This window comes from Anolis sagrei, chromosome 5 (assembly GCF_037176765.1).
Source record: "Anolis sagrei isolate rAnoSag1 chromosome 5, rAnoSag1.mat, whole genome shotgun sequence".
NCBI lineage: Eukaryota > Metazoa > Chordata > Lepidosauria > Squamata > Dactyloidae > Anolis > Anolis sagrei.
The window spans coordinates 93,740,786-93,767,581 of record NC_090025.1 but is presented as its reverse complement, the minus strand read 5'-3'; the positions used below and the strand labels follow the sequence as shown (position 1 = coordinate 93,767,581).

Below are 26,796 nucleotides of genomic sequence, written 5' to 3'. Positions count from 1 at the left end.
AGAGTGACTCCCAGGTATTTGGGTGCGCTGCAGTGCTCCAGTGGGATTCCTTCCCAGGTGATCTTCAGAGCTCGGGATGCTTGTCTGTTCTTGAGATGAAAGGCACATGTCTGTGTTTTAGATGGGTTGGGGATCAGCTGGTTTTCCCTGTAATAGGCAGTAAGAGCACCTAGAGCTTCGGAAAGCTTCTGTTCTACCATCTCAAAGCTCCCTGCTTGAGCAGTAATGGCACGATCATCAGCATAGATGAAACTCTCTGTCCCTTCTGGCAGTGGCTGGTCATTTGTGTAGATGATGAACATGGATGGGGCAAGCACGCTCCCCTGAGGCAGGTCGTTTGTAGATGTATAGCATCCATTTAAAACCAAGCTTTCTAAAGCAGCTTACCATGTTCATACAGTAAAGTTCAATTCCCAAATTTTACATCTTTGAAGGTGATTTGGTGTGCTTGGTTTGTGGGTAGGAAGAAAGCAGTAGTCAACACAAAGTACAGAATCACTTGAATTATTTGAATGTACTTACTTACTATGGTATCTATAAACTGTCTTTCAGATCATGTGTTCCAAAATAGAAACTGAAGCAGATCAATATAAAACCTTATATTTTATTACTATTCACATTAACAAATATCCATTATACTCTCCAATGCATATTCACAAAATATTTAATGGCACTTGGACAAAAACAAGCCATTCGCCTACTTTAACCAGTCTCATCAAGCATGTCCAGTATAACAATCCCTTCAGTTTATTTTGTGGGTTTGTATCTTATATAATCATGCACACATCTCCTACAATTTTTCTGTGTAGCTGATCACTGAATGTGTATTTGTTGTCAGCTTTTCCTTTGAGTAACGTGTGTGTAGATGCCATTTCCAAGCCTCATTCATTTATCGTACAATGAAATACTGCATCTTCCATTTTAAAAAAGTTTCAAAAATGAATATTTATATGAGGGAACAAACAGTCAGGGAAACATCTGGATTTCTTTTTAAGATGCCACTTCTACAGTAATGGCTTCACATTTTCCAGTCTCCTGATCAGTGCAGGTAACATGCAGTGAGCCATCCCTAAGAAAACAAGAGAGAGATGTTTATCATTCCAGTCCACATATTATTTGGTTATCATGCTGTTGATGATGGCACAATCCTATCACCGGGACTGTGGCACAGCTGGCTGGGGGTCGGCTGCATTAAGATCACTACTGATCATGAGTTCGAAGCCAGCCTGGGTTAGAGTGAGTTCCTGACCAAAATTGTGTAGCTTGTTGTCAACCTTTGCAACCCGAAAGACAGTTGCATCTGTCAAGTAGGAAAATTAGGTACCACTTTGTGGGGAGGCTAAATTAACTAATTTACGAGGTCATAAAAAATCTCCAGGAAGTATGCAAAGAATGAGGAAGCAACTGCTCCCCTGGTGGCCAGAAGCTGGAAAGTTAATATTTATTTATTTATTATTTATTTATTTAGAACTTTTATATACCGGTCTTCTCGACCTCCGGAGACGGACTCAGGCTGGTTTACAACAAAGATTAATAAACAGTAGTTAAAACATCACACCCCATAATACACTAATACATAAAATACATTAAAAGCAATCATATAAATACATAAGGCCAAGTCGTCAAATGAAATCACAATTCATCACCATCCATCCGTGTGGTCAAGAGTTATTGACTCACTCATCAAATGCTAAATTCCAGAGCCAAGTTTTCACCAGTTTTCTAAAAGTCAGGAGAGAAGGGGCAGTTCTAATCTCCAGTGGGAGATTATACATATTCTATATTCAATTAAAATGCTGAACCACAGAAATAGTATTTTGTTTTCCAGTACCTTTTCATTGTCAGAACTGTCAGTATATCATGAAGACCACTTTCCTTGACATCTAAATCTTGGAGGACAATCTGTTAAGAAAAATCCAAGTCTTCCATTTATTAGTTACCATAACAGAAATGCAGTAAATCAATTAAGGAAAATTGTTTTGCAAAAATCTAAAGCAATGCGGAATTTAATACGCTCAAGTAGGCTGTTCTCCTGGTCAAGAGACATCATTTCATACAGTCTAAGAAATGTAAGAATATTTTCAATGCATTTTGTGTATTTAAAAATTGTGTGATTGTTGAAGGAAGCCCCACTGAATGCAATGAAACTTCTTTCCACATCAATATGCACTAGGGCCGTGCACAGCTTTGGAGCTCTGTTTCGTAATTCGGATATTTGTATGATTTGTTAATACAAATCTCTGAATTACTAAATAGAGCAGGAACCCCTTGCAAAGCATTACAAAACAGAAGCCTCTGAAACGTTTCAGAGATATTAGTAAAGACTTGTTCAGAAAGTTTCAAGCTGTAGGTTTTTTGAAATATTTTTTAGTTGAAAATACTTTTACAAATTCCTAAAAACCAGTGGATTAACTAATCTTTCTGAATTGGCAGAATTGCTGCCCTGCTTATGTTGTCTCATTTTGCAGAAATTCAAGGATACCTATTGTATGTATTGTCGAAGGCTTTCATGGCCGGAATCACTGGGTTGTTGTAGGTTTTCCGGGCTATATGGCCATGTTCTAGAGGCATTTTCTCCTGACGTTTCGCCTGCATCTATGGCAAGCATCCTCAGAAGTAGTGAGGTCTGTTGGAACTAGGGTTTATATATCTGTGGAATGACCAGGGTGGGACAAAGGACTCTTGTCTGCTGGAGCTCGGTGTGAATGTTTCAACTGACCACCTTGATTAGCATTTAATGGCTTGGAAGTGCCTGGAGGAATTTTTCTTTGAGAGGTGATTTGATGTGCCTGATTGTTTACTCTCTGTTGTTTTGCTGTTGTAATTTTTGAGTTTTTTTAATACTGGTAACCAGATTTTGTTGATTTTCATGGTTTCTTCCTTTCTGTTGAAACTGTCCACATGCTTGTGGATTTCAATGGCTTCTCTGTGTAGTCTGACATGGTGGTTGTTGGTGTGGTCCAGCATTTCTGTGTTCTCAAATAATATGCTGTGTCCAGGTTGGTTCATCAGGTGCTATGCTATGGCTGACTTCTCTGGTTGGAGTAGATTCAGGCAAAACGTCAGGAGAAAATGCCTCTAGAACATGGCCATATAGCCCGGAAAACCTACAACAACCCATACCTATTGCAGTTTTTTAAAAAATGTCCTAAAATCAGTGGATGACCGAGACGTTTTGAAACTTGGTAGGCTTGAAGCCCTAAATGTTGCCTACAAGTGTGACAAGTTTAATCCTGATAGCCATAAAAATGGAGAAACAAGCCTTGAAAATTTCCCCATTGTGACTAATGTAACAAATCAAAACAATTACAAAGCTTCAAAGAGTCAGATAACAAAATGGGACCCCTTCTGAATCTTTACCATACAAAGTGGGGGGCCACCTGAATCTCCAAATTGCTGATTTGCACATCTCTAATATGCACATAAAATGCACTGCTGAATACTCAGTGTGGTTTTCTTTACCTGGGCAAATCTGCCGTCTTCTTTCACCAGAGTCTTTTCCAGGGCCTCGTACAGTTCGAGGCGAACAGAGGAGTTGCTTCCCGGGGCTTGCAGAGTATGCTGCCTTCGAGCCGGCAAAGGAGTTCCTGACGGGAATACCACCATGAATTTATCTTCCCCTGACTCATCCACTGCCTAGGAAACAAAGTTTTGCAGCCTCAAAACTTTACAAAACCCAAAGATGAAGGCCACACTGATTAACACCACAAGCATTTCCATTCTGCTTTCACGTAAAAGTAAAAATCATGGTTTATGTTCTAATCAAACGCTATGGATGTTAAAAGCACTTCTTAAACAGTAGGAAAAATTTAAAGACATTTCAAACATGCAATTGTGAGTTTCTGTCCCTGTGATAACTGGATTTTGAAAAATGTGACTTGTGGAAACAAGGGTTGTTGGTGAAGAAGCTTCAGTGGGGAAACATTTTCCCCATGATAACTCTTCCAGGAGTGAATTTCCCTTCCAAGGGGCAGAGTTCTCCCATTTCCTGTTCTCTCTCCCTCATTCTAAACTATGAATAGTTTGTAAGTTAGATGTTTGTAACTTGGGGACTGCCTATCCTGTATATCAAAGCTTCTTAAACTATGGGTCACGACACCAAATGGGGTCATATAACTGAATGTGGGGGTTGCAAAAGTGCCTAGAGGCAGATTCAGAAATAATTCCCTTCAAATGTTGATTCTAAAAATCGAGGTAGGGGTTCATAAACCATGTTCAATTGAAATTCAAAGTGTCAGTCACCTGCCATTAAAGGTTCAAGAAGAATTTGCCGAATTATCAAGAAACACAGTTTGAAAACTTGAGTTTTCTTTTAAAAACGTACATGGATTATGGTTTGGGATTAGGGCAGAATTTTCAACAATTTCTATAATAATAATAATAATAATAATAATAATAATAATAATAATAATAATACCATCTGCCTGCAACAAAGAACTGGTGGGATCACAAGCCGGAAAGAGTTACAGAGAATGAACATGCCAAACTCCTCTGGGACTTCCGGATTCAGACAGAGTTTTGGAGCATAATATTCCTGAACTCACAAACGTGTTAAAAAACAAAGTACGGATTGTTGATGTCTCAATCCCAGGTGACAGTAGGATGGCAGAGAAACAACTGGAAAAGCTGACACATATGAGGATTTAAAGATCAAACTGCAAAGACTCTGGCACAAGGTGGTCCCAGTGGTGATCGGCACACTGGGTGCAGTGCCTAAAGACCTTGTCCTGCACTTAAAGACAATCAGTGCTGACAGCTGCAGAAGGCCACCATACTGGGATCTGCACACATCATTTGCCGATACATCACACAGTCCTAGACACTTGGGAAGTGTCCAATGTGTGATCCAATTCAACAGCCAGCAGAGTGTCTGCTGTGGACTCATCTTGTTGTGTTTCAAATAATAATAATAATAATAATAATAATAATAATAATAGTAATACATCACAGTCCTAGACGCTTGGGAAGAGTTCGACTTGTGATTTTGTGATACAAAATCCAGCATATAGATTCCGTTTGCTGTAATATACTGTGTTGTGTTAGTAAAATAATAATAATAATAATAATAATAATAATAATAATAATGTATTTAAACCCCACTTTTCTCCCCAAGGAGACTCAAGGCAGCTAACAATCCCACACTTTGTCAAGTTTAAAAAGCGCAATACAAAAACAAATTGTAACAGTGTTTTAAAAACAGATTAAAATACAATAAACATACTTAAAATGGCTTTTGAACATATTTTTGTAATTTTGTACTAAGTATGTTAATCAGGGCTCTCAGCACTGACAATGGTAAAATTGATCAACTCTAAAAGAATGCTGAAAATGCTATATTTGCAGTAGCAAATACTCAGCCAAGATTTAATTTGTTTTATCAAAATAAACAAGCACATTCACTCCTATCACTATGCCAATTTGTTTTAACATTTAATCAGATTATCTGTACACCAAAAAGTTTTAAAAAAAATAAATGTATGATTTATTATTATAGAATCAAAGAGTTGGAAGAGACCTCATGGGCCATCCAGTCCAACCCCTGCCAAGAAACAGGAATATTGCATTTAAATCAACCCTGACAGATAGCCATCCAGCCTCTGTTTAAAAGCTTCCAAAGAAGGAGCCTCCAGGGGCAGAGAGTTCCACTGCTGAACGGCTCTCCCAGTCATGTTCAGATGGAATCTCCTTTCCATCTGAAGCCATTGTACCACATCCTAGTCTCCAGTGAAGCAGAAAACAAGCTTGTTCCCTCCTCCCTGTGGCTAAATGTTTTAGTTGTATACCTATTTATTAGGCTTGGGCAATCCATGGTTCTAAATGGTTCTAAAGTACTTACAAAACTAAAGTTCTGGTGGTGAAAATTTCAGAACTCTAACAAAACTTTCAAAACTTAATTATTATTTCATTATTGGTGATTTTAATGACAGAACCAATTAGGAACTGCCATTTATTATGAAATTTTGAGAGTTTTGTTAGAGTTCTGAAATTTTCACCACTAGAACTTTAGTTTTGTAAGTACTTTAGAACCATTTAGAACCCTGGATTGCCCAAGCCTACTATTTATATATGTATATACCCAGGTGAAAAGGGATCTTGAGTAGAAAAAGTTTAAGAAGCCTTGATCTAGAACACTTATAACACAAAGGACCTCCAAAAGCAAAGTTTGAAGTCATCCCTTGCAAGCATGTGTTGGGAGAAGATACAGTTAAAAGGAACAAAACTAATATTATTTTACAATCTGAAATATACTTTTCATTATTTTTCTTTATCTTCCTTTGTTTGCATACTTTCTGATCTTTTATTGCATTGGAAAATAAAAAAATCTTAAAACATAACATAGTAGTGGTGTATTGGAGATAGGACATCCAAGACACAATACCCCCCAGTGTGGGAGAATAACAGAGCTAAAAAAGGGTATTTCAGAGGGAGAAGACTAGTAAGCATCTCTTATTCTTACCTTCACTAAAATATCTTTTGCAGAACATTCAACAGATAGCATTTCGTCATCTAAAAAGGTATTGTCTTTTCCAAGCAGGATCCCAGCTTCTATGGCAGCTCCAATAGGAATGACCTCATCTGGAGGGATAGAGTTCAGCAGTTCAACGGCCGGGAAAAGTTCTTTGATCAACTGCTGCAGTTTTGGAATACGACTTGATCCTCCGCAGAGAACGACCTAGAGGACATTAAGGCATTCATGAGACAAATATCAAACCCTACTCGACAGATGGTATTATTCTGCTGTACAATTAACACAGATTTCAAAAGATTTAAGATTTATTTATTTATTTTATGACATTTATATGCCGCCCTTCTCACCCCGAAGGGGACTCAGAGGGGATTACAAGTAAAAAGTAAATACAATCTATATAAATAAAAATGTAATGTTCGTTTGTGGGATTAACATAACTCAAAAACCACTGGACGAATTGACACCAAATTTGGACACAAGACACCTCTCAGACCAGCAAGTGACCCTCACTCATAAAAACAATGAAAAACACAGCAGAAGGAACTTTAAAAGCCAAAAACAAAAAAAATACATTACAACGCACGCGCAAAACCACACATATACACACATATATGCATACACGCACACAAAACACATACACAGAAAGGAGGAAGGAAGGAAGGAAGGAGAGAAGGAGGGGGAGAAGGAAGGAAAGAAAGAAGGGTAGAGAAGGAAGGAGGGAGAGAAGGAGGGAGAGAAAGAGGAAAGGAGAGAAGGAAGGAAAGAAAGAAGGGTAGAGAAGGATGGAAGGAGAGAAAGGGAAATAAGGAGGGAAGGAGAGAAGGAAAGGAAGAAAGGTAGAGAAGGAAGGAACGAGAGAAGGAGGGAGAGAAAGAGGGAAAGAAGGAGGAAAGAAGAGAAAGAAGGGTAGAGAAGGAAGGAGGGAGAGAAGGAAGGAAAGAATGAAATAAGTGGAGGAAAGGAGGGAGAGAAGGAATGAAAAAGAAAGAGGGAGGGAAGAAAGTAAGGAAAGACAAGGAAGGATGGAACCAAAGAGCAAAGGAAGCGAGAAAAGAAACAGGTAGAGAAGGAAGAAAGAAGAAGGGAAAGAAAAAAGAGGGAAGGAAGGAAAGAGGGAGGGAAGGAAGAGGAGAAAGAAAGAAGGAGAGAAAGAGGGAGGGAACGTTGGCCACAGCAATGCGTGGCAGGTACAGCTAGTCTATATAAATAAAAATGTAATGTTCGTTTGTGGGATTAAATAACTCAAAAACCACTGGACAAATTGACACCAAATTTGGACACAATACACCTTTCAGGCCAACAAGTGACCTTCACTCATAAAAACAATAATCACTCATAGAAACACTGAAAAACACATTGGAAGAGGCAAATAGCCAAAAATAAATAAACAAACATTACAACGCATGCGCAAAACAACATACACACACACACACACACACACAAATACACATATATACACATATACACAAAACACATATACACAAACTGGGCCACAGCAATGTGTGGCAGGGGACAGGTAGTATATTATATTATTACTATAGCACAATATTAATATTATATATTACATTGCACTATAACACTATACTGTAATATTATTAGTAATATTACTTTTAATATAACATATATAATTATAATATCATATTATTAGTAGTATTATATTGTGTAAGTTATATTAATTGTGTAGTTTTATTTATTTATTTATTTACAGTTTTTATATTCTGCCCTTCTCACCCCGCAGGGGACTCAGGGCGGATTACAGTGTACACATATATGGCAAACATTCAATGCCAATTTTTGACATACAACATATACGGACATACACAGAGGCTATTTAACTTTGTCTGGCCGCCAGGGGAGCTATTGCTTTCATTGCCCATCTGCGACGCTGATGAAGTACTTCCGCATTCCCCGCATGCTTCCCCGTTGGAATGCTCTGCTGGAGTCTTCTTTATGGCCTCATAAATTAGTTAATTTAGCCTCCCCACACTTTTAAGGTGGTACCTAATTTTCTTACTTGACAGATGCAACTGTTTTTCGGGTTGCAAAGGTCAACAACAGGCTACACACAATTGGTTGGAACCCCACTCCAACCCGGGCTGGCTTCGAACTCATGACCTTTTGGTCAGAGTGATCTTAATGTAGCTGACACTCAGCCAACTGCGCCAAATCCCGGTGCAATATAAGCAGTATTTGCTTATTGCTTTGTTGTTTTTACTGATCTGTTGTTGGGTTTGGCTTAATGTAAGCCGCTCCGAGTCCCCTTGGGGAGATGGTGGCGGGGTATAAATAAAGTTTTTATTATTATTATTATTATTATTATTATTATTATTATTATGTTACATTATTATATTATCAATATTATATGTATATACATTATATTGTATTATATTATAAGCACAGTGCAGGAGGCAAGATGGAACTGCCTTCCTGGTTCTCTCTTGACTCTGATCTCAGAGCAGCGGTTAATCAGAATCTAGGATCTTACATGCACATGTAAGAGTCAAGATTTCTGGCAAGATATGTTCAATGGCTATGTGCTACACCTAACCAAATCATTAAGGCCCCTTCTACACTGCCATCTAATTCAAATTATCAAAACAGATAATCCACATTATCTGCTTAGAACTGGATTATATGAGTCTACATTGCCATATAATCCAGTTCAAAGCAGATAATCTGGATTTTATATGGCAGTGTAGAAGGGGCCTGAAAATGAACGGTCAACAGATCTCAGAATATTTCTGGGCTCCAATGAAACTTTTATACATAAAGAGCGAATTAATTCTGAGCAATAAGATTAGAAATAGCACCTCACTGCAAAAATGCAACAAGTCTGTCATGAAAATCCAATGTAAAAGACATAGGAACTTGGAATGACTGGATGAAGAGATTGATCATGTTTTCAATTAGCTTATATTTTTATTACTTTTGTTTGGTTTTATACTATGTATTAATGTTTTAAATGATGTTCTTGGGCATCGAATTGTTGCCCTGAGTCGTCTGAGGGTTGAGAAGAATATTTACAAATATAGTAAATAAATAAGTAAATAAATAAAAGGGGACTCAGGCCACGGGCCCTTACAGAAAAGTTGACCATTTACATCCCTAAAAAAAAGTAACAAGCAACCACACCAGTAATTCTGCACAATATGGATCCCATTTATTAATTGCTTTATTAATCCGCTTTGAGTCCCCAAAGGGGTGAGAAAGGCGGTATATAAATACTGTAAATAATAAATTAAATAGTCAGCAATGTCTAGTGTTTCACATAAAATATATCCTTACATAAGTTACTAACTGCTAGGTAACCTAACTAATTTGGGTAACTTTGTCCATACCGAACTTGGTATGTTGAGACTCACAAATGCTTCACTGATTTAATGAAAAATGTATTTTATTCGAGTCTAGCAACTGGATGCGAGCTCTGAATGGTTTTTCAAAACTTTATCAACATGAAATAACTCATCCAGATCAATTCTGCTTTGTGGTATTCCTAAATAGTCAACAAAATAAATAGGTGTCTTAGAAATATATAGAATTATTTGTGTCGTTACCTTATGGATATCATCTGCTGTAAGTCCAGCTTGCTGCAAGAGTTTTTTAATTGCTTCTATGCACTTGTGAAAAAGTGCAGAGCAAATAAGTTCAAATCTGGCCCTGTTGGGATTTTTAAAAAGCAAAATAAGAAAATGCACACTGTTCCTTTTCTCTAGTAAATGTTTATAAAACAACCCAATAGTACACCCTGTATTGTCGAAGGCTTTCATGACCGGAATCACTGGGTTGTTGTAGGTTTTTTGGGCTATAGGCCATGTTTAGAGGCATTTTTTCCTGATGCAGGTGAAACGTCAGGAGAAAATGCCTCTAGAACATGGCCATATAGCCCGGAAAACCTACAACAACCCAGTACACCCTGTTATAATATGATCGCTATTCCAGTAGCCTTTCTACACTGTCATATAATCCAGATTATCAAAGCAGATAATCTATATTATCTGATTTGAACTGGATTGTACAAGTCTACACTGCCATATAATCCAGTTCAAAGCAGATAATCTGGATTTTATATGTCAGTGTAAAAGGGGCCTAAGTCAACTGAAGCAATACAAACAAATCACCAAACAATCACCAACAAATATGAGCATGGTATATAGTACATACTTCAAAATAAATGCAAGACCATACTGATGTCCTTTCGCTATATCCTGCCTTCACACAACAATCAATATTATGAAATCAAACTATGCAGTAGAATCATATATGTCAATTTCATGAAGACGAACCTATAAACAGCTTGAACTGAGAAGGCATTTTCGGTTTTTTTAAGCGTAACTTGGAACACAGCTTTGGAGTTTGTTTATAAAAGGTAGCAAATCTTCAAAACTTGAAAAATGAGTTATTAGATGGCAGCATATTGTTGGCTAGGAGTAGAATATTGCGCACAAATCAAAACTATCATAATGTATCAAATCATTTGGTAAGGGCTTGAGAAATAGGCACCACAATTCAAGAGAGATATTGACAAGCTGGAATGTGTCCAGAGGAGGGCGACTAAAATGATCAAGGGTCTGGAGAACAAGCCCAATGAGGAGTGGCTTAAGGAGCTGGGCACGTTTAGCCTAAAGAAGAGAAGGCTGAGAGGAGATATGATAGCCATGTATAAATATGTGAGAGGAAGCCACAGGGAGGAGGGAGCAAGCTTGTTTTCTGCTGCCCTGGAGACTAGGACGCAAAACAATAGCTTCAAACTACAAGAGAGGAGATTCCATCTGAACATGAGGAAGAACTTCCTGACTGTGAGAGCTGTTCAGCAGTGGAACTCTCTGCCCCGGAGTGTGGTGGAGGCTCCTTCTTTGGAAGCTTTTAAACAGAGGCTGGATGGCCATCTGTCGGGGGTGATTTGAATGCAATATTCCTGCTTCTTGGCAGGGGGTTGGACTGGATGGCCCATGAGGTCTCTATGATTCTATGATTTTCCAGCAAAAGAATGCATATCTTCAGTATGTTTTTTTATCCCCTACTATTCCTACAAAATTTATTCAGATAGATTTGAAACAAGCTCCAAATATTGATAGGTCTTATGAACTTCCACTCGACTCTGCCTTCATAAGGATCAATATTATGAGCAGGGGTCCTCAAACTAAGGCCTGGGAGCCGGAGCCGGCCCTCCAAGGTCATTTACCCGACCCTCACTCAAGGTCAACCTAAGTCTGAAACGACTTGAAAGCACACAACAACAACAACAACAATCCCATCTCATCAGCCAAAAGCAGGCCCACACTTCCCACTGAAATACTAATAAGTTTAAATTTGTTAAAATTGTTCATTTTAATTATTGTATTGTTTTTAAGTGTTTTTTGCACTATAAATAAAATATGTGCAGTGTGCATAGCAATTCATTCATGTGTTTTTTTCAAATTATAATCCAGCCCTCCAACAGTTTGAGGGACTGTGACCTAGCCCTCTGTTTAAAAAGTTTGAGGACCCCAGCAGTAGTTATAGCTATCAATTTCACAAAGGTTAACCTGAAAAGACATATTCATTTTTTAAAAAAAGGAGAAGTTGAATACAGCTACAAAATATTGCTTTATCACATTTATTCAAATATTATCTTGATTTCATCATCATCATTTAATTACTTATTAATCGCCCTCCATCCAAGATGCTCTAGGCGATTTACCAGCTAAATTGTAAAGAATAAAAATACATACATACATACATTTGCCTCTCATCTGCAGTCTACATGTAACAGGGACTACGAATGTCACTACAGAAGTGTCATGGAAAAGTTAAGGTGAAAAGTTGGAACCCAAACACTCTATAACATTTTAATTTACCTGGAAACATTACAATCAAAATCTAGACCCTCATAGAGGGAATCGACAAAGCAGTTTGCACTTCCCAGTGTAGATAAAGAGTGCTTTGCAACTTCTGCGCTGTTCATGAGCTTCATCATGGCCCTGGGGTTTCCTGTCACATCATATTTGTAAGACCTGTTTGGGTTTTGAAAGAGATATATATATAATTACAACCATCATAGAGAATCTACATAGTCATTTGTGTATATTGAACCAGACTCAATATGTTGTCCAATAGAAATTAAAACACACCGTGAGTCTTACAAAGCATACATTCCAGTAAAACACTTAACAATTATATACCAGAAACAGTGTATTACTGATCAACCTTACAAGTTTAGAAACACTAACTAGATCCTACAATTTTGCCAAATAGCATGCACTGCTCGTCTTGGAAACCAGCTAAGGCTGTGCTTACTGAGAAGAGAGCAAGTTGGTTTGATGTTTACTTTCAATGTGATTAGGATTTCTTTCTCAATATCAATTAAAGCAGTGGTTCTCAACCTGTGGGTCCCCAGATGTTTTGGCCTTCAACTCACAGAAATCCTAACAGCTGGTAAACTGGCTGGGATTTCTGGGAGTTGTAGGCCAAAACACCCTGGGGACCCACAGGTTGAGAACTACTGAATTAAAGGATTTCAAAGTATGGCAACAAATGTTCATTTGCAATACAAGCTGACTGTCCCTTATCTAATATACTTGGGCCCAGATGTTTTTCAGAGTTCTTTGTTTTTTGGAATACATGGATTTGCCTATACAGTGATAACTTGAGTTAAGAGTTTAATTTATTCCACGACCGAGCTCTTAACTCAAAATGCCCTTATCTCAAAGCAATTTCCCCACTGAAATGCTATTAATCTGTTTTGCCCCCCCCCCCCAAACATCCCCAGTAAGAAAAGGTATTTTATAAATAACAAATATAAATAACAGGGCCAGAGAAGCAGATGGCGGAAACAGAAGAACAGCCTGCCTCAGGGGAGCGTGCTTGCTCCATCCATGTTCAACATTTACACAAATGACCAGCCACTGCCAAAAGGGACAGAGAACTTCATCTATGCTGATGATCGTGTCATCACCGCTCAAGCAGGGAGCTTTGAGATGGTTGAACAGAAGCTCTCCAAAGCTCTAGGTGCTCTTACTGCTTATTACAGGGAAAACCAGCTGATCCCTAATCCATCTAAAACATGTGCTTTCCACCTTAAGAACAGGCAAGCATCCCGAGCTCTGAGGATTACCTGGGAAGGAATCCCACTGGAGCATTGCAGCGCACCCAAATACCTGGGAGTCACTCTGGACTGTGCTCTGACCTACAAGAAGCACTGCCTGAATATCTAGCAAAAAGTGGGTGCTAGAAACAATATCATACGAAAGCTAACTGGCACAACCTGGGGATCACAACCAGACACAGTGAAGACTTCTACCCTTATGCTATGCTACTCTGCTGCTGAGTACGAATGCCCAGTGTGGAACACATCTCACCACACTAAAACAGTGGATGTGGCTCTTAATGAGACATGCCACATTATCACGAGGTGTCTGCGCCCTACACCACTGGAGAAATTACACTGTCTAGCTGATATTGCACCACCTGACATCCGCCAGAAAGTAGCAGCCAATAGTGAAAGGACCGAGGCAGTGACATTTCTAGCTCATCCCTTGTTTGGGTATCAGCCAGCACGTTAACGACTTAAATCAAGAAATAGTTTTCTAAGATCTACAGAGACACTTGCTGGAACACCTCAGCAAGCTAGAGTCCAAAAGTGGCAGGCTCAAACCCAGAACCTCAATCAATGGTTGAGAGACTCCCCCCTGGGCACACAGAAAACTGGGCGACTTGGAAGGCGCTGATCAGACTGCGCTCTGGCACCACGAGATGCAGAGCCAATCTTAAGAAATGGGGCTACAAAGTGGAATCCACGACATGCGAGTGTGGAGAAGAGCAAACCACTGACCACCTGCTGCAATGCAACCTGAGCCCTGCTACATGCACAATGGTAGCGGGGTATAAATAAAGTGGTGTTGTTGTTGTTGTTGTTGTTATTATTATTATTATTATTACATATGGCCTAGCGATTCTAAAAATTGCACCAGTTTTCCCTATCAGCTCTAGTTCTTAAGATACAGAACATATGCCATCTAGTCACCATCTTTTTGTCCATAGAAAATCTTATAACCATATCTAAGAAACTATAGCTGATGCAGTCTACTCAATGCAATTTTCTAAATAAGCACCCCAAATTACCTTGTTTTTGGTTTTAGGGCATGTTTTTAGGAAGAGGTCTAAAAGCCAAGACACCAAGAAAAAGGGGGTTTTTTTGGGTTGGTCTGTGTAATATATATTTACAAAACATTGTATGATTTTTATTTTAGGAAGCTTACCTCTGAAATTCAGAAGCTAGATGCTGTGCTAAGGCTTCTGTGAAACAGATCCCTCCTATACTGTCATCTGTGTTGGTGGAAAGGACACGGTACAGGCCACTGTTCACTTCTATAACTGTGATTGAAAGGGATGTTCCTCCAAGTTTGTAAACTAACACATTGCTTCAAATTGCACAAAGAAAGAAAGAAAGAAAACTAAGATCAATGTGCTAATGACTTGTCAATAGCAATATTTATATTAACAATTTTTCAGAATAACCATGGCATCTGAAGAACATAGTAAAGGATGAAAGATTGGTTTTAACAGACATTTCAGTTGCATGGCCTCAAGTGTTGGTTAAAATTTATACATTTAAAAACTTTTGGAAAGGACTAATGTAATACCATTTGCAGCAGAAATGGCGTATAGCAAACATCTTTATCTTAAATCCATATAAATAAAAATGTAATGTTTGTTTGTGGGATTAACATAACTCAAAAACCACTGGATGAATTGACACCAAATTTGGACAGCATGCACCTAACAACCCAATGTATGTCCACTCAAAAAATTAGATTTTGTCATTTGGGAGTTGTAGTGGCTGGGATTTATAGTTCACCAACAATCAAAGAGCATTCTGAACTCCAGCAATGATGGAATTGAACCAAACGTGGCCATTGGGTTTGGTGGGCATTGACCTTGAGTTTGAGAGTTGTAGTTCACCTAGATCCAGAGAGCACTGTGGACTCAAACAATGATGGATCTGGACCAAACTTGGCACAAATACTCCATATGCCCAAATATGAACACAGATGGAGTTTGGGGGAAATAGACATTGACATTTGGGAGTTGTAGTTACTGGGATTTATAGTTCAATCAAAGAGCATTCTGAACCACACCAACGAGAGAATTGGGCCAAACTTCCCACAGAGAACTCCCATGACCAACCGAAATGCTGCCTTAAGGCCATCCAGTCCAACTCCCTTCACCAGGGCAAGAAAACGTAATCAAAGCCCTCCTGACAAAGAGCCATCCAGCCATAGATATATATTATAGACACACACAGATATAGTATCATAGATTTGAAAGGGACCTCTAAAGAAGGACAATTATATATTTGGATATTCCAGAGTAGGCAAACCACATCAATGACAAAGAAACAACAAGAAACCAACACTTTCTCATTACTTTATTTTCCAGATCACCAGACGAGGCCACAGCGATGCGTGGCAGGGGACAGCTAGTATTCATAATAAATCAGCAGGATTAGTGGGACTGGATTGAATGGCAACTCCAGACAAAGGTTTTGAAGTTATTCCTGGTATTTAATTCAGCTAGACCAGTGGTTCACAACCTTTTTTTTTTTTTACCAGGACCCACTTGACCAGGGACCACTTTCTAACATTAGTACCAAAAGGGTTGGGACTGGTCAGCTCTGTAGAAAGGAGCAGAAATAAATAAAATAAAGACAAAGAGGGTTCACAGACTGGATTTTAGTTCTTGCGGCCTACTTCTAGGTTGTGGCCCACAAGTTAAGAACCACTGAATTAGACATTGGTAAGAGATGGGGGAAAATTATATCTCCATTTTGATGACATGTCACACACAGCATGCAATAATAATAATAATAATAATAATAATAATAAGACTTTATTTGTACCCCGCTACCATCTCCCGAGGGACTCGGTGCAGCTTACATGAGGCCGAGCCCAAACACAACAATAACAACAACAGCAATAATACAAAAAATAATACAAAAAAAATCAGACAAATTCTCAAACTAGAAATTACAATAGCCAATACTTTCAGAAACTTGCCAAGGTAAAAAAAAAAAAAGCAGCATTCCCACATTCTGGTTTTAATTCTTGTTTTTAAAGCAACATATCCCAAGTTGTTTATTCTTTGAGGGGATGCTGCTGAGATTTTAAAATCCTAAAGCAAAAAACATGCAGCAAAGGTTCTATTGAACCTGGACAAACATCCCTTGGAAATACAATAACAGCAGATCACTGCAGTTTCTGGACCTCAGCTAAGCTTATATTCAATCATTTAAATATCCATAACAAGGCATATAGTATCCATGGAGGTCTGGTTCCAGGACTCTGTGGATACCAAAATCCATGGATACTCAGTTTCTCTCTCTCTCTCTCTCTCTCTCTCTCTATATATATATATATACACACACACACACTCTGTTAATGGAGCGGCGATGATCTCAGCACAGCAAGGCACTGAAACACATCTTCTTGTCTAAAAACCTAGTTTATTTCACGCAAAACATATTGACACTAGAAATAAGCAGAACAAGAAAACAAAAAACATCTACATGGCTTGGTTTTTCATTGCAATCCAGAATACGGCACACTCCCACATTCCTCAGTGACGTGATGACTTACGATGCTCTTGACGCTAGACAGCGTACAACACTTTCCGCACTGAGATTTACGACTCCGCCTTCACGATACAGTTAACTCTTTCCACACAGGCATTATAATCTCCGGAACATTGCATTACAAAGCATTACATTACTAAGCACATAATCATTAACTTTGAAAACTACAATACAGTTAATCAAAACACTCACATATTCTTAACATATATATAGATAGTTTTTGTTGTTGTTTATTCATTCAGTCACTTATGACTTTGTGACCTCATGGACCAGTCCACGGCAGAGCTCTTTAGCAGCTGTGGCCACCCCTAGTTCCTTCAAAGTTAAGCCAGTCACTTCAAGGATACACCATCCATCCATCTTGCCCTTGGTCGACCCCTCTTCCATTTTCCTTCCATTTTCCACAGCATCATTGTTTTCTCCAAGCTTTCCTGTCTTCTCATTATGTGGCCAAAGTACTTGATCTTTGCCTCTAATATTCTTCCCTCTAGTGAGCAGTTGGGGTTTATTTCTTGGAGTATGGACTGGTTTGATTTTCTTGCGTCCAAGGCACTCTCAGAATTTTTCTCCAGCACCACAGTTCAAAAGTGTTGTATCTTTCTTCACTCAACCTTTCTTACAGTCCAGCTCTCACATCCATAGGTTACTATATATATTTCTAATATTTATTTATGCATTATGTATGTGTGTGTATATGTGTGCGTGTATACACACACACAGTAAATATAAATAATACTGTAATAAAACTGTTGCCTTGTATAAAATGACAAAACCAAGATTTGCTTTTTTGAATATTTCCAATCCATAAATGACTGAACCTGTGGATACGGAAGGCCAAGTGTCCATCTGGACATTTTTAATAATGAGATTGTCCCAATGAATCTTACTACTGTATAAATATGATTAGGATTATACTATGCATATATTGTTACCTCTTCCCACTGGGTGAATCTTGGCCAATTCCATAAGCCAGCAGAGCTGCAGATGGTTCATGAATCATCCTAAGAACGTTAAGCCCAGCGGCCACTGCAGCTTCACTGCGATAAAAACATGATGGTTAGAAATCAGTATATTGCTTCACAGGACTAAATTGCAAAAAGTAACTATTGTATCTTGACTCAGTGCCAATTAGCAAATATATTTGTAGCAAGTTGATAGAAGTTAACTAGTCAGCTGCCTTGAGTCCCTAAATTGGGAGAAAGGTGGGGGTTAAAATGAAATAAATAAATAATATCAGTAATCTATATAAATAAAAAATGTAATGTTCGTTTGTGATATTCACAGAACTCAAAAACCACTGAGGGAATTGACACCAAATTTGGACACAATACAACTAACAACCCAATGTACGTCCTTCACTGAAAAAATTGATTTTGTCATTTGGGAGTTGTAGTTGCTGGCATTTATAGTACACCCACAATCAAAGAGCATTCTGAACTCCACCAATGATAGAACTGAACCAATATTGGGACACAGAACTCCCATGATCAACAGAAAACACTAGAAGGGGTTGGTGGGCATAGACCTTGAGTTTGGGAATTGTAGTTCACCAACATCCGGAGATTTTAATGGTTCTGGAGAGAGGGAGGGGCACCTTCCATTCGTATTTCCTGATATTTCCAATCTTTTTTTTCAAGAAAATTTCGGAAATAATTTCAAAATCGAACCGCCAGTTTAGTATACGAAATGAGTTTAGAACCATTTTTTTTCTTGATCAACCAAGCCTAGTGTGTTGGATAGAGAAAAACAAGGAATTAACGTCCAAGGGCCCTTCCACAGTCATATAACCCAGAATATCAAAGCAGATAATCCACAATATTTGCTTTGAACTGGATTATCTGAGTCCACACTGCCATATAATCCAGTTCAATATGGATTTTAAACAGCTGTGTGGAAGGGGCCTAAGTGATTGAGAAAAAGCCAGATAATCACAGATTTATGGTTTGTTGGAATCCTGAATCCAATGGCAGAACTATAAGGCTTAGCCAGCAATGGCTTCCCTTAATTCAGGCCAATACTCACCCAAGGACATTTTTCTGCTTCTCTCCAAAATCAAACGGTACGGTGATAACAGTGTCGTTGACATCGGAACCCAAAGCTGACTGAGCAGTTTCTACATATAGAAAGGAACAATATAGTGAGTAAAAGGAAATCCTCACCACCTTTTTCAAGTATGGGAAAACCGTATTACATTGGAGCACTGCACCTTTCATCTTAGTGAAGATCAATTTTGCAACATCTTCTGGGGAAACAAGTTTTCCATCTATTTCATAGCTTAGTTTTCCATTCTTTTCAGTGATCTATAAATGAAGACAAACAGAAACATGTATGGCCTTTTCTCATCCAACCAGCCATCCAAGTTCCCTTTTAACACAGATGATCTACAATGCAAATATTCTGTCATTTGGACCAAAAATATCATGAGGCTCCTTACCTTAACAGTGACTTTAGACAAATTACATTACACAAGGAAATCTATATAAAATGTAATGTTCGTTTGTGGGATTAACATAACTCAAAAACCACTGGACGAATTGACACCAAATTTGGACACAAGACACCTAACAACTCAATGTATGTCCTTCACTCAAAAAATGGATTTTGTCATTTGGGAGTTGTAGTTGCTGGGATTTATAGTTCACCTATGATAAAAGAGCATTCTGAACCCCACCAACGATAGAATTGAAGTTGCCACACAATTCATCCATGACCAACAGAAAATACTGGAAGGGTTTGGTGGCAGTGTCCTTTGGTTTTGGAGTTGTAGTTCACCTATATCCAGAGATCACTATAGACACAAACAATGATGGATCTGGACCAAATTCTACACGAATACTCAATATGTCCAAATGTGAACACTGGTAAAGTTTGGGGAAAATAGAATCTTGACATTTGGAAGTTGTAGTTGCTGGGATTTACAGTTCACCTACAATCACAGAGCATTCTCAACCCCACTAACGGTAGAATTGGGCCAAACCTCCCACACAGAACCCCCATGTGGGCCACAGCAATGCGTGGCAGGGGACGGCTAGTGTATATAAATAAAAATGTAATGTTCGTTTCACCTACAATCAAAGAACATTCTGAACCCCACCAATGATGGAATTGAACCAAATTTGGCACACAGTTCTCCCATGACCAACAGAAAATACTGGAAGGGTTTGGTTGGCACTGAACTTTGGTTTTGGTGTTGTAGTTCACCTACATCCAGAGATCACTGTGGACTAAAACAATGATGGGTCTGGACCAAACTCTACAAGAATACCAAACTCTACAAGAACACTCAATATGCCCAAATGTGAACATTGGTGGAGTTTGGGGAAAATAGAATATTGACATTTGGGAGTTGTAGTTGCCGGAATTTATAGTTCACCGACAATCACAAAGCATTCTGAACCCCACCAACGATAGAATTGGGCCAAACCTCCCACACAGAACCCCCATGTGGGCCACAGCAACGAGTGGCAGGGGATGGCTATAAGAATACAGCCCCGAAGTGCAGCAGCACATAACTAGTCCAGAATTGATCCCAAGACATCAGCAAACAGGAGGTCCTCAGAGGTTTAATAGCTTTGACCAATAATACTGAACTAGCATTGAATATTCTAATATTCCATTAATTAAATTGAATTATATTTAATTGACTTTAATAAAATAAAATAATAATAATGAACTAGAAACGAATTTAATGAAAATAATAATATTGAACTAGAAATGAAGATCAAACCAGTCCATACTCCAAGAAATGTACTCTTTGGCCCCTTCTAAACTGCCATATAAAATCTAGAATATCTGCTTTGAGCTGGACTATATGGTAGTGTAGATTCAGCCTTTGTGAGGTTTTCAGCAAGCCAAATCATTTTCTAAAATAAGAGACATTATGAAATGAAGGCTACAGATGAAAATGTTTCTTAGTCTAAGTGAGGCTTTAGACCCTGATATGCTAATCCAAGATTAAAATCACTACCCCATATAAACAAGTATAAAACTAAACTCTGCTGTAATGCTATTGGGAAAGAGGCTCGAAACACACACACACACACACACACACACACACACAAAATGATGTCATTTATGGAAAAATAGATGAAGCAGAGTTTTACTTACTGAACATTTACTTTCTGCTATGTATTTTTCAGCTTGGGGATCTCCACAGCTGTCAAAACAAGAAATACTACAAGTTATCTTATGAACAATAAATCTGCCAATACATTATTTTTATTTTATGGAAATTATTTTCCTGAAGTCCCACTTCAGTCCCTGGTTGAAGCAGCACCTCTGGACTTATTTCTTAGTATCAACTTTAATCACATGTTTCTAAATCACAGAAAACAACATAAAAATTAAGACACAGTATGTATATTGCTCATGAAACAAGCACCTAGAACCAAACTCTATAACAGTGGTTCTCAACCTGGGGTCCCCAGATGTTTTTGGCCTATAACGCCAAGAAACCCCAACCAATTTACCAGCTGTTAGGGTTTCTGGGAGTTGAAGGCCAAAAACATCTGGGGACCCCAGGTTGAGAACCACTGGTCTATAACCTCCCTCTTAGAACTGTCATTTTCTTTGTTATATTCCTGCAAACAGGCAAATATATATATTTTTTTGTTGGACAACTGACTGCTCGAGCAGTTAATGAGCTGGATTCTTTCTGGTTCCCTTTTAATTCATGTTTTTAATATATTTTAATTTTTGAAAGCTTAACTACATTTTAACTTATTTTATATATTGTGAATTTTTAGCAATGTCTGTTCTATCTACTTTCACAAACTGGGATACATGCAATTCTAATAACAGTAACAGCAACTGTAGACAGCAGATCAGATTACAAAGCAAAGTTGGGTTTCCCCTTGACATTAAGTCTAGTTGTGTCCAAGCCTTGAGGGTAGTACACATCTCCATTTCTAAGCCAAAGAGCCGGCGTTATCCGTAGACGCCTCCTATGTCATGTGGCTGGCATGATTGCATGGAGTGCCGTTACCTTCCCACCGAAGCGGTACCTATTGATCTAGTCACATTTGCATGTTCTCGAACTGCTAGTTTGGGAGAAGCTGGGGCTAACAACAGGAGCTCACCCCATCCATGGATTCGAACTGCCAACCAAAGGTATGTGCAAATAGTTTGTTTCCAATGTGTTTTAAAATATAAATTGGGAGCATGTCAATTTAAAAAAAAATGAGAATACAGCAGGCCCTTGGTATCTGCTGAGGTTTGTTTCCTCCTGAATACTAAAATCTGTGGATGCTCAAGTCTTATTATTTATGATGTTATATTAAAATGGTGTCTCTCATTTACATGGAAAAATCAAGACCCATTTTTTGGAAAAAAAAATTAATTTCAAGTAGTGAATCTGTGAAGTGAATTTGCAATGCCAAATATCCTGAATGACTATGGAAAAGATCTCAGGAAGACATCATCCTAGCAAGAGGACTTGTTTAGATCAGAAACCTTTTCAGCCACGGAGTAGTAGTTGAAGCAAAGGTTTCTCATGTATATTATCTATATAAATAAAAATGTCATGTTCGTTTGTGGGATTAACAGAACTCAAAAACCAGTGGGCGAATTGACACCAAATTTGGACAGCATACACCTAACAACCCAATGTATGTCCTTCACTCAAATTTTTTTGATTTTGTCATTTGGGAGTTGTAGTTCTTGGGATTTATAGTTCACCTACAATCAAAGAGCATTCTGAACTCCACCAATGATGGAATTGAACCAAAGGTGACACACAGGACTCCCATGACCAACAGAAAACACTAGAAGGGTTTGGTGGGCATTGACCTTGAGTTTGGGAGTTGTAGTACACCTACATCCAGAGAGCACTGTGGACTCAAACAATGATGGGCCAAACTTGGCATGAATATTCCATATGCCCAACTAGGAACACAGATGGAGCTTGGGGGAAATAGACCTTGACATTTGGGAGTTGTAGTTACTGGGATTTATAGTTCACCTACAATCAAAGTGCATTCTGAAGCCCATGAACAATAGAATTAGGGCAAACTTCCCACACAGAACCCCCATCACCAACAGAAAATACTTAAGGCTATCCAGTCCAACTCCTTTCACCAGGGCAAGAAAACGTAATCAAATACTGTTTACCACAAGCAGAAAGAAATTACATATATTAGAAACCAACACTTTCTCATTACTTTATTTTCCAGATCACCAGACTGGGTCACAGCAACGCATGGCAGGGGATGGCTATATATATAAGGCATGGGCAAACATTTGGACACAGGGGCCATATTGCATTTTAAAAATTGACAAACGGGCCGGGCCAGAGGCAGATGGGTTGAGAGTGTTTGTATGAACTAACCGGGGAAAAAAAACCATGAACCTATTCCTATGCACACTGCACAAATCTAGTTTGTAGAAAGAAAGAATGAAAGAAAGAATATATACAATACAATATTTAAAACGAAGAACAATTTTAACCAATATAAAGTTAAGTGTATTTCACCAGAAGACCCCCAACAGCCAACCCCCTTCTGCCATGAAGGAAAAAGCACAATCAAAGTACCCCTGGCAGATGGCCATCCAGCCATCAGTAGTAGTAGTAATGTGAAATTTATTTTAGAATAATTTTGGCATCTTACATTATTTGATAATAACACTTAACTTTAATTCAACAAGCTCATTCTGTGTTTTAAAAACACGGCAAAGTTCTATAAAATGCAATGACTTTCCATACCTTCTCCCAAGAATCTGCTTCACTTTCACGACTGTGTTGGAAAGATTTCTCACTCTGTTTTGTTTTGCCGCCAGGCCAACAACCTGCAAAAAGAGTCATCGTTGAAACACACAGACACATTTTTCAAGCTTTTGTTGGAAAGCACAAAAACAAAATGAATTACCTCTTCATTTTCTGAAAACGCAACAACGGCAGGAGTAACTCTGTCACCAGCATCATTGGCAACAACATCAGCACGCCCGTCCTGGGGGAAAGCAACATTTGTATTCAGTCACTGTCACTGGAAGACAAATGATACACAACTTGCAATATTGAAAAAGATTTCAACACACAGGAAGCCCCAAAATTACGAACAAAATGGGTTCTGTAGATTTGTTCTTAAGTTGAATTTGTATAGAAGTGTTCCTGGGTTATAAATCCCATTTCCTAACTGGTTCTAACATAAAAACATGAGGAAAGTTTTATGATTTTTTAGAATTGGAATACTGTGTCCAATTCTGGGCACCGCAATTGAAGAGAAATATTGACAAGATGGAATGTGTCCAGAGGAGGGCGACTAAAATGATCAAGGGTTGGGAGAACAAGCCCTAAGAGGAGCAGCTTAAAGAGCTGGGCATATTTAGCTTGAAGAAGAGATGGCTGAAAGGAGACATGGTAGCCATGTAGAAATACGTGAGAGGAAAACATAGGGAGGAGGCAGCAAGCTTGTTTTCTGCTGCCCTGGAGACTAGGACACGAAACAATGGCTTCAAACTACAAGAAAGGAGATTCCATCTGAACATTAGGAATAACTTCCTGACTGTGAGAGCTGTTCAGCAGTGGAACTCTCTGCCCTGGAGTGTTGTGGAGGCTTTTAAACAGAGGCTGGATGGCCACCTGTCAGGGGTGCTTTGAATGCAATTTTCCTGCTTCTTGGCAGGGGGTTGGACTGGATGGCCCATGAGGTCTCTTCTAACTCTATGATTCTGCTCCTCTCAAATGTATTATGGGTAACATTACTTGTAATGTGTATCTTCTAAGTTATGTTGTCAATCAGGAATACCAGGCTTTGTATAGTGTAAAAATTAGATATTATGTGTGCATGGGCCTTTAAGTCACTCTCTGAGTTATGGTGACCACTTTACCCTCTTAAAAATGCATAAAAGCACAAAAGCAGTAAAGTTTTGGAGGGTACTTCATGAAGAGACGCAAAAGATCTTTAAAAGAATTTTTGCAAGAAAATCAGAGTATTACTTATTAGGCTTTACAGATTTAGATCTACAACTGACGGAACAAGAGGATAAACTTTTTACATATATTATGACCGTTTTTGCTAGAGAGTGGAAGCAAGGCTCAGTACTACCCGTACAGGATTGGGTGGAAAAAATCAGAGAAATAAAGGACATGGACAAATTGACTTTTTTGTTGAAGAAAAATACAGGCATTATAATAAAAAGAACGAATTGGGACAATCTTCATGACTATCTGGACAATTTGCAAAAATAAAAAACAAGAGAGACAAGTTTCTTATCTTTAATAATTATATATATATGAATAATAACAATATTTTATCCAAGAAGATGGAATGGAAGTCACCTTTTGTGTGTGTGTGGATGTATTTTTGTAGATATATATATATATATATATACAAATCTTTTTTTTAGGGTTTATTTAGGATGTCCTTTTTACTTTATTGACCTTTCCCTTTCTCTTTTTTTCCTTCACTTTTCTATACCTTATTGTTCTCACTCTTTTGTTGAATTCTATATAAAAATGCAATAAAATTTCTTTTAAAAACTGCATAAAAGCTGTATACTTTCACTCCTTCCAGTGAAACAAGCCCAATAAAAAGTGGTTGCGGACTTCCTCATTTTTGTGTTGAGCCTTCAAGATATTTCTGATTTATAGTGTCCTAAGGTGAACCAATGACAAGATTTGTTCAGAAAGGATTTGCCATTTCACCCATAAAATTGTGAAAGGACCAAGGCAGTGACATCTCCAGCCCACCCCCTGTTTGGGTATCAGCCAGCACATCAACGACTTAAATCAAGAAATAGTTTTCTAAGATCTACAGAGAAACTCGCTGGAACACCTCAGCAAGCGAGAGTCCAAAAGTGGCAGGCTCAAACCCAGAACCTCAATCAATGGCTGATACCAAATGAGAGACTTCCCCCTGGGCACACAGAGGACTGGGCGACTTGGAAGGCGCTGAACAAACTGCGCTCTGGCACCACGGAATGCAGAGCCAACCTCAAGAAATGGGGCTACAAAGTGGAATCCTCGACATGCGAGTGTGGAAAAGAGCAAACCACTGACCACCTGCTGCAATGCACCCTGAGCCCTGCCACATGCACAATGGAGGACCTTCTTGCGGCAACACCAGAGGCACTCCAAGTGGCCAGATACTGGTCAAAGGCCATCTAACTCATAAATTTTGTATTTTGCCTGTTTGTTTGCTTTGTTCTGTTAGAAATGTAATATAATTGACTGGTTGTCCTGACACGACAAATAAATAGGGCTTTGAGATCTGAACTACAAGAAAGGAGCTTGAATCTGAACATGAGGAAGAACTTCCTGACTGTGAGAGCTGTTCAGCAGTGGAACTCTCTGCCCCGGAGTGTGGTGGAGGCTCCTTCTTTGGAAGCTTTTAAAGAGAGGCCATCTGTCAGGGGTGCTTTGAATGCAATTTTCCTGCTTCTTGGCAGGGGGTTGGACTGGATGGCCCATGGGGTCACTTCCAACTCTATGATTCTATATGGGATTCGCCTTGGCTTTCTGAAGCTGTGGCGGGGATTCGAACCCCGATCTCTCGAGTCCTAGCCTAACCCTCAAGGCCACCCAGGCGCTCTCCCCTTGGAGGAGACTCCACACAAACCCAGTCCCGACCTTATACACTGCCGCGCAGGCGCACGTGCTGCCCAGGTGGACTCCGATGGCAGCCATGGACCCGGCCTCGACTCTCGCCTCTTCTTCCTCCTACCCACAAGGCACCTCGAGGGAGAGCCAACCAGCGGTCACGCCTCCACGTTGACTTCCGAA

General features: G+C 38.9%; 1 protein-coding gene across 1 annotated transcript; it reads right to left on the bottom strand.

Moving 5' to 3' along the window:
* Positions 1-584: 584 nt before the first annotated feature.
* Positions 585-26,769, bottom strand: HSPA14 (heat shock protein family A (Hsp70) member 14). The gene is made up of 14 exons (XM_067468894.1): positions 26,644-26,769; positions 23,942-24,022; positions 23,779-23,861; positions 21,186-21,234; positions 19,285-19,378; positions 19,101-19,191; positions 18,011-18,115; positions 14,707-14,868; positions 12,307-12,462; positions 10,024-10,126; positions 6,458-6,673; positions 3,463-3,636; positions 1,832-1,902; positions 585-1,069 (listed from the first exon to the last, which is right to left on the bottom strand). The coding sequence occupies exons 1-14, from the start codon at positions 26,698-26,700 to the stop codon at positions 991-993; spliced, it is 1,521 nt and encodes a 506-aa protein (XP_067324995.1). The 5' UTR covers positions 26,701-26,769; the 3' UTR covers positions 585-990.
* Between the last annotated feature and the right edge of the window lie 27 nt (positions 26,770-26,796).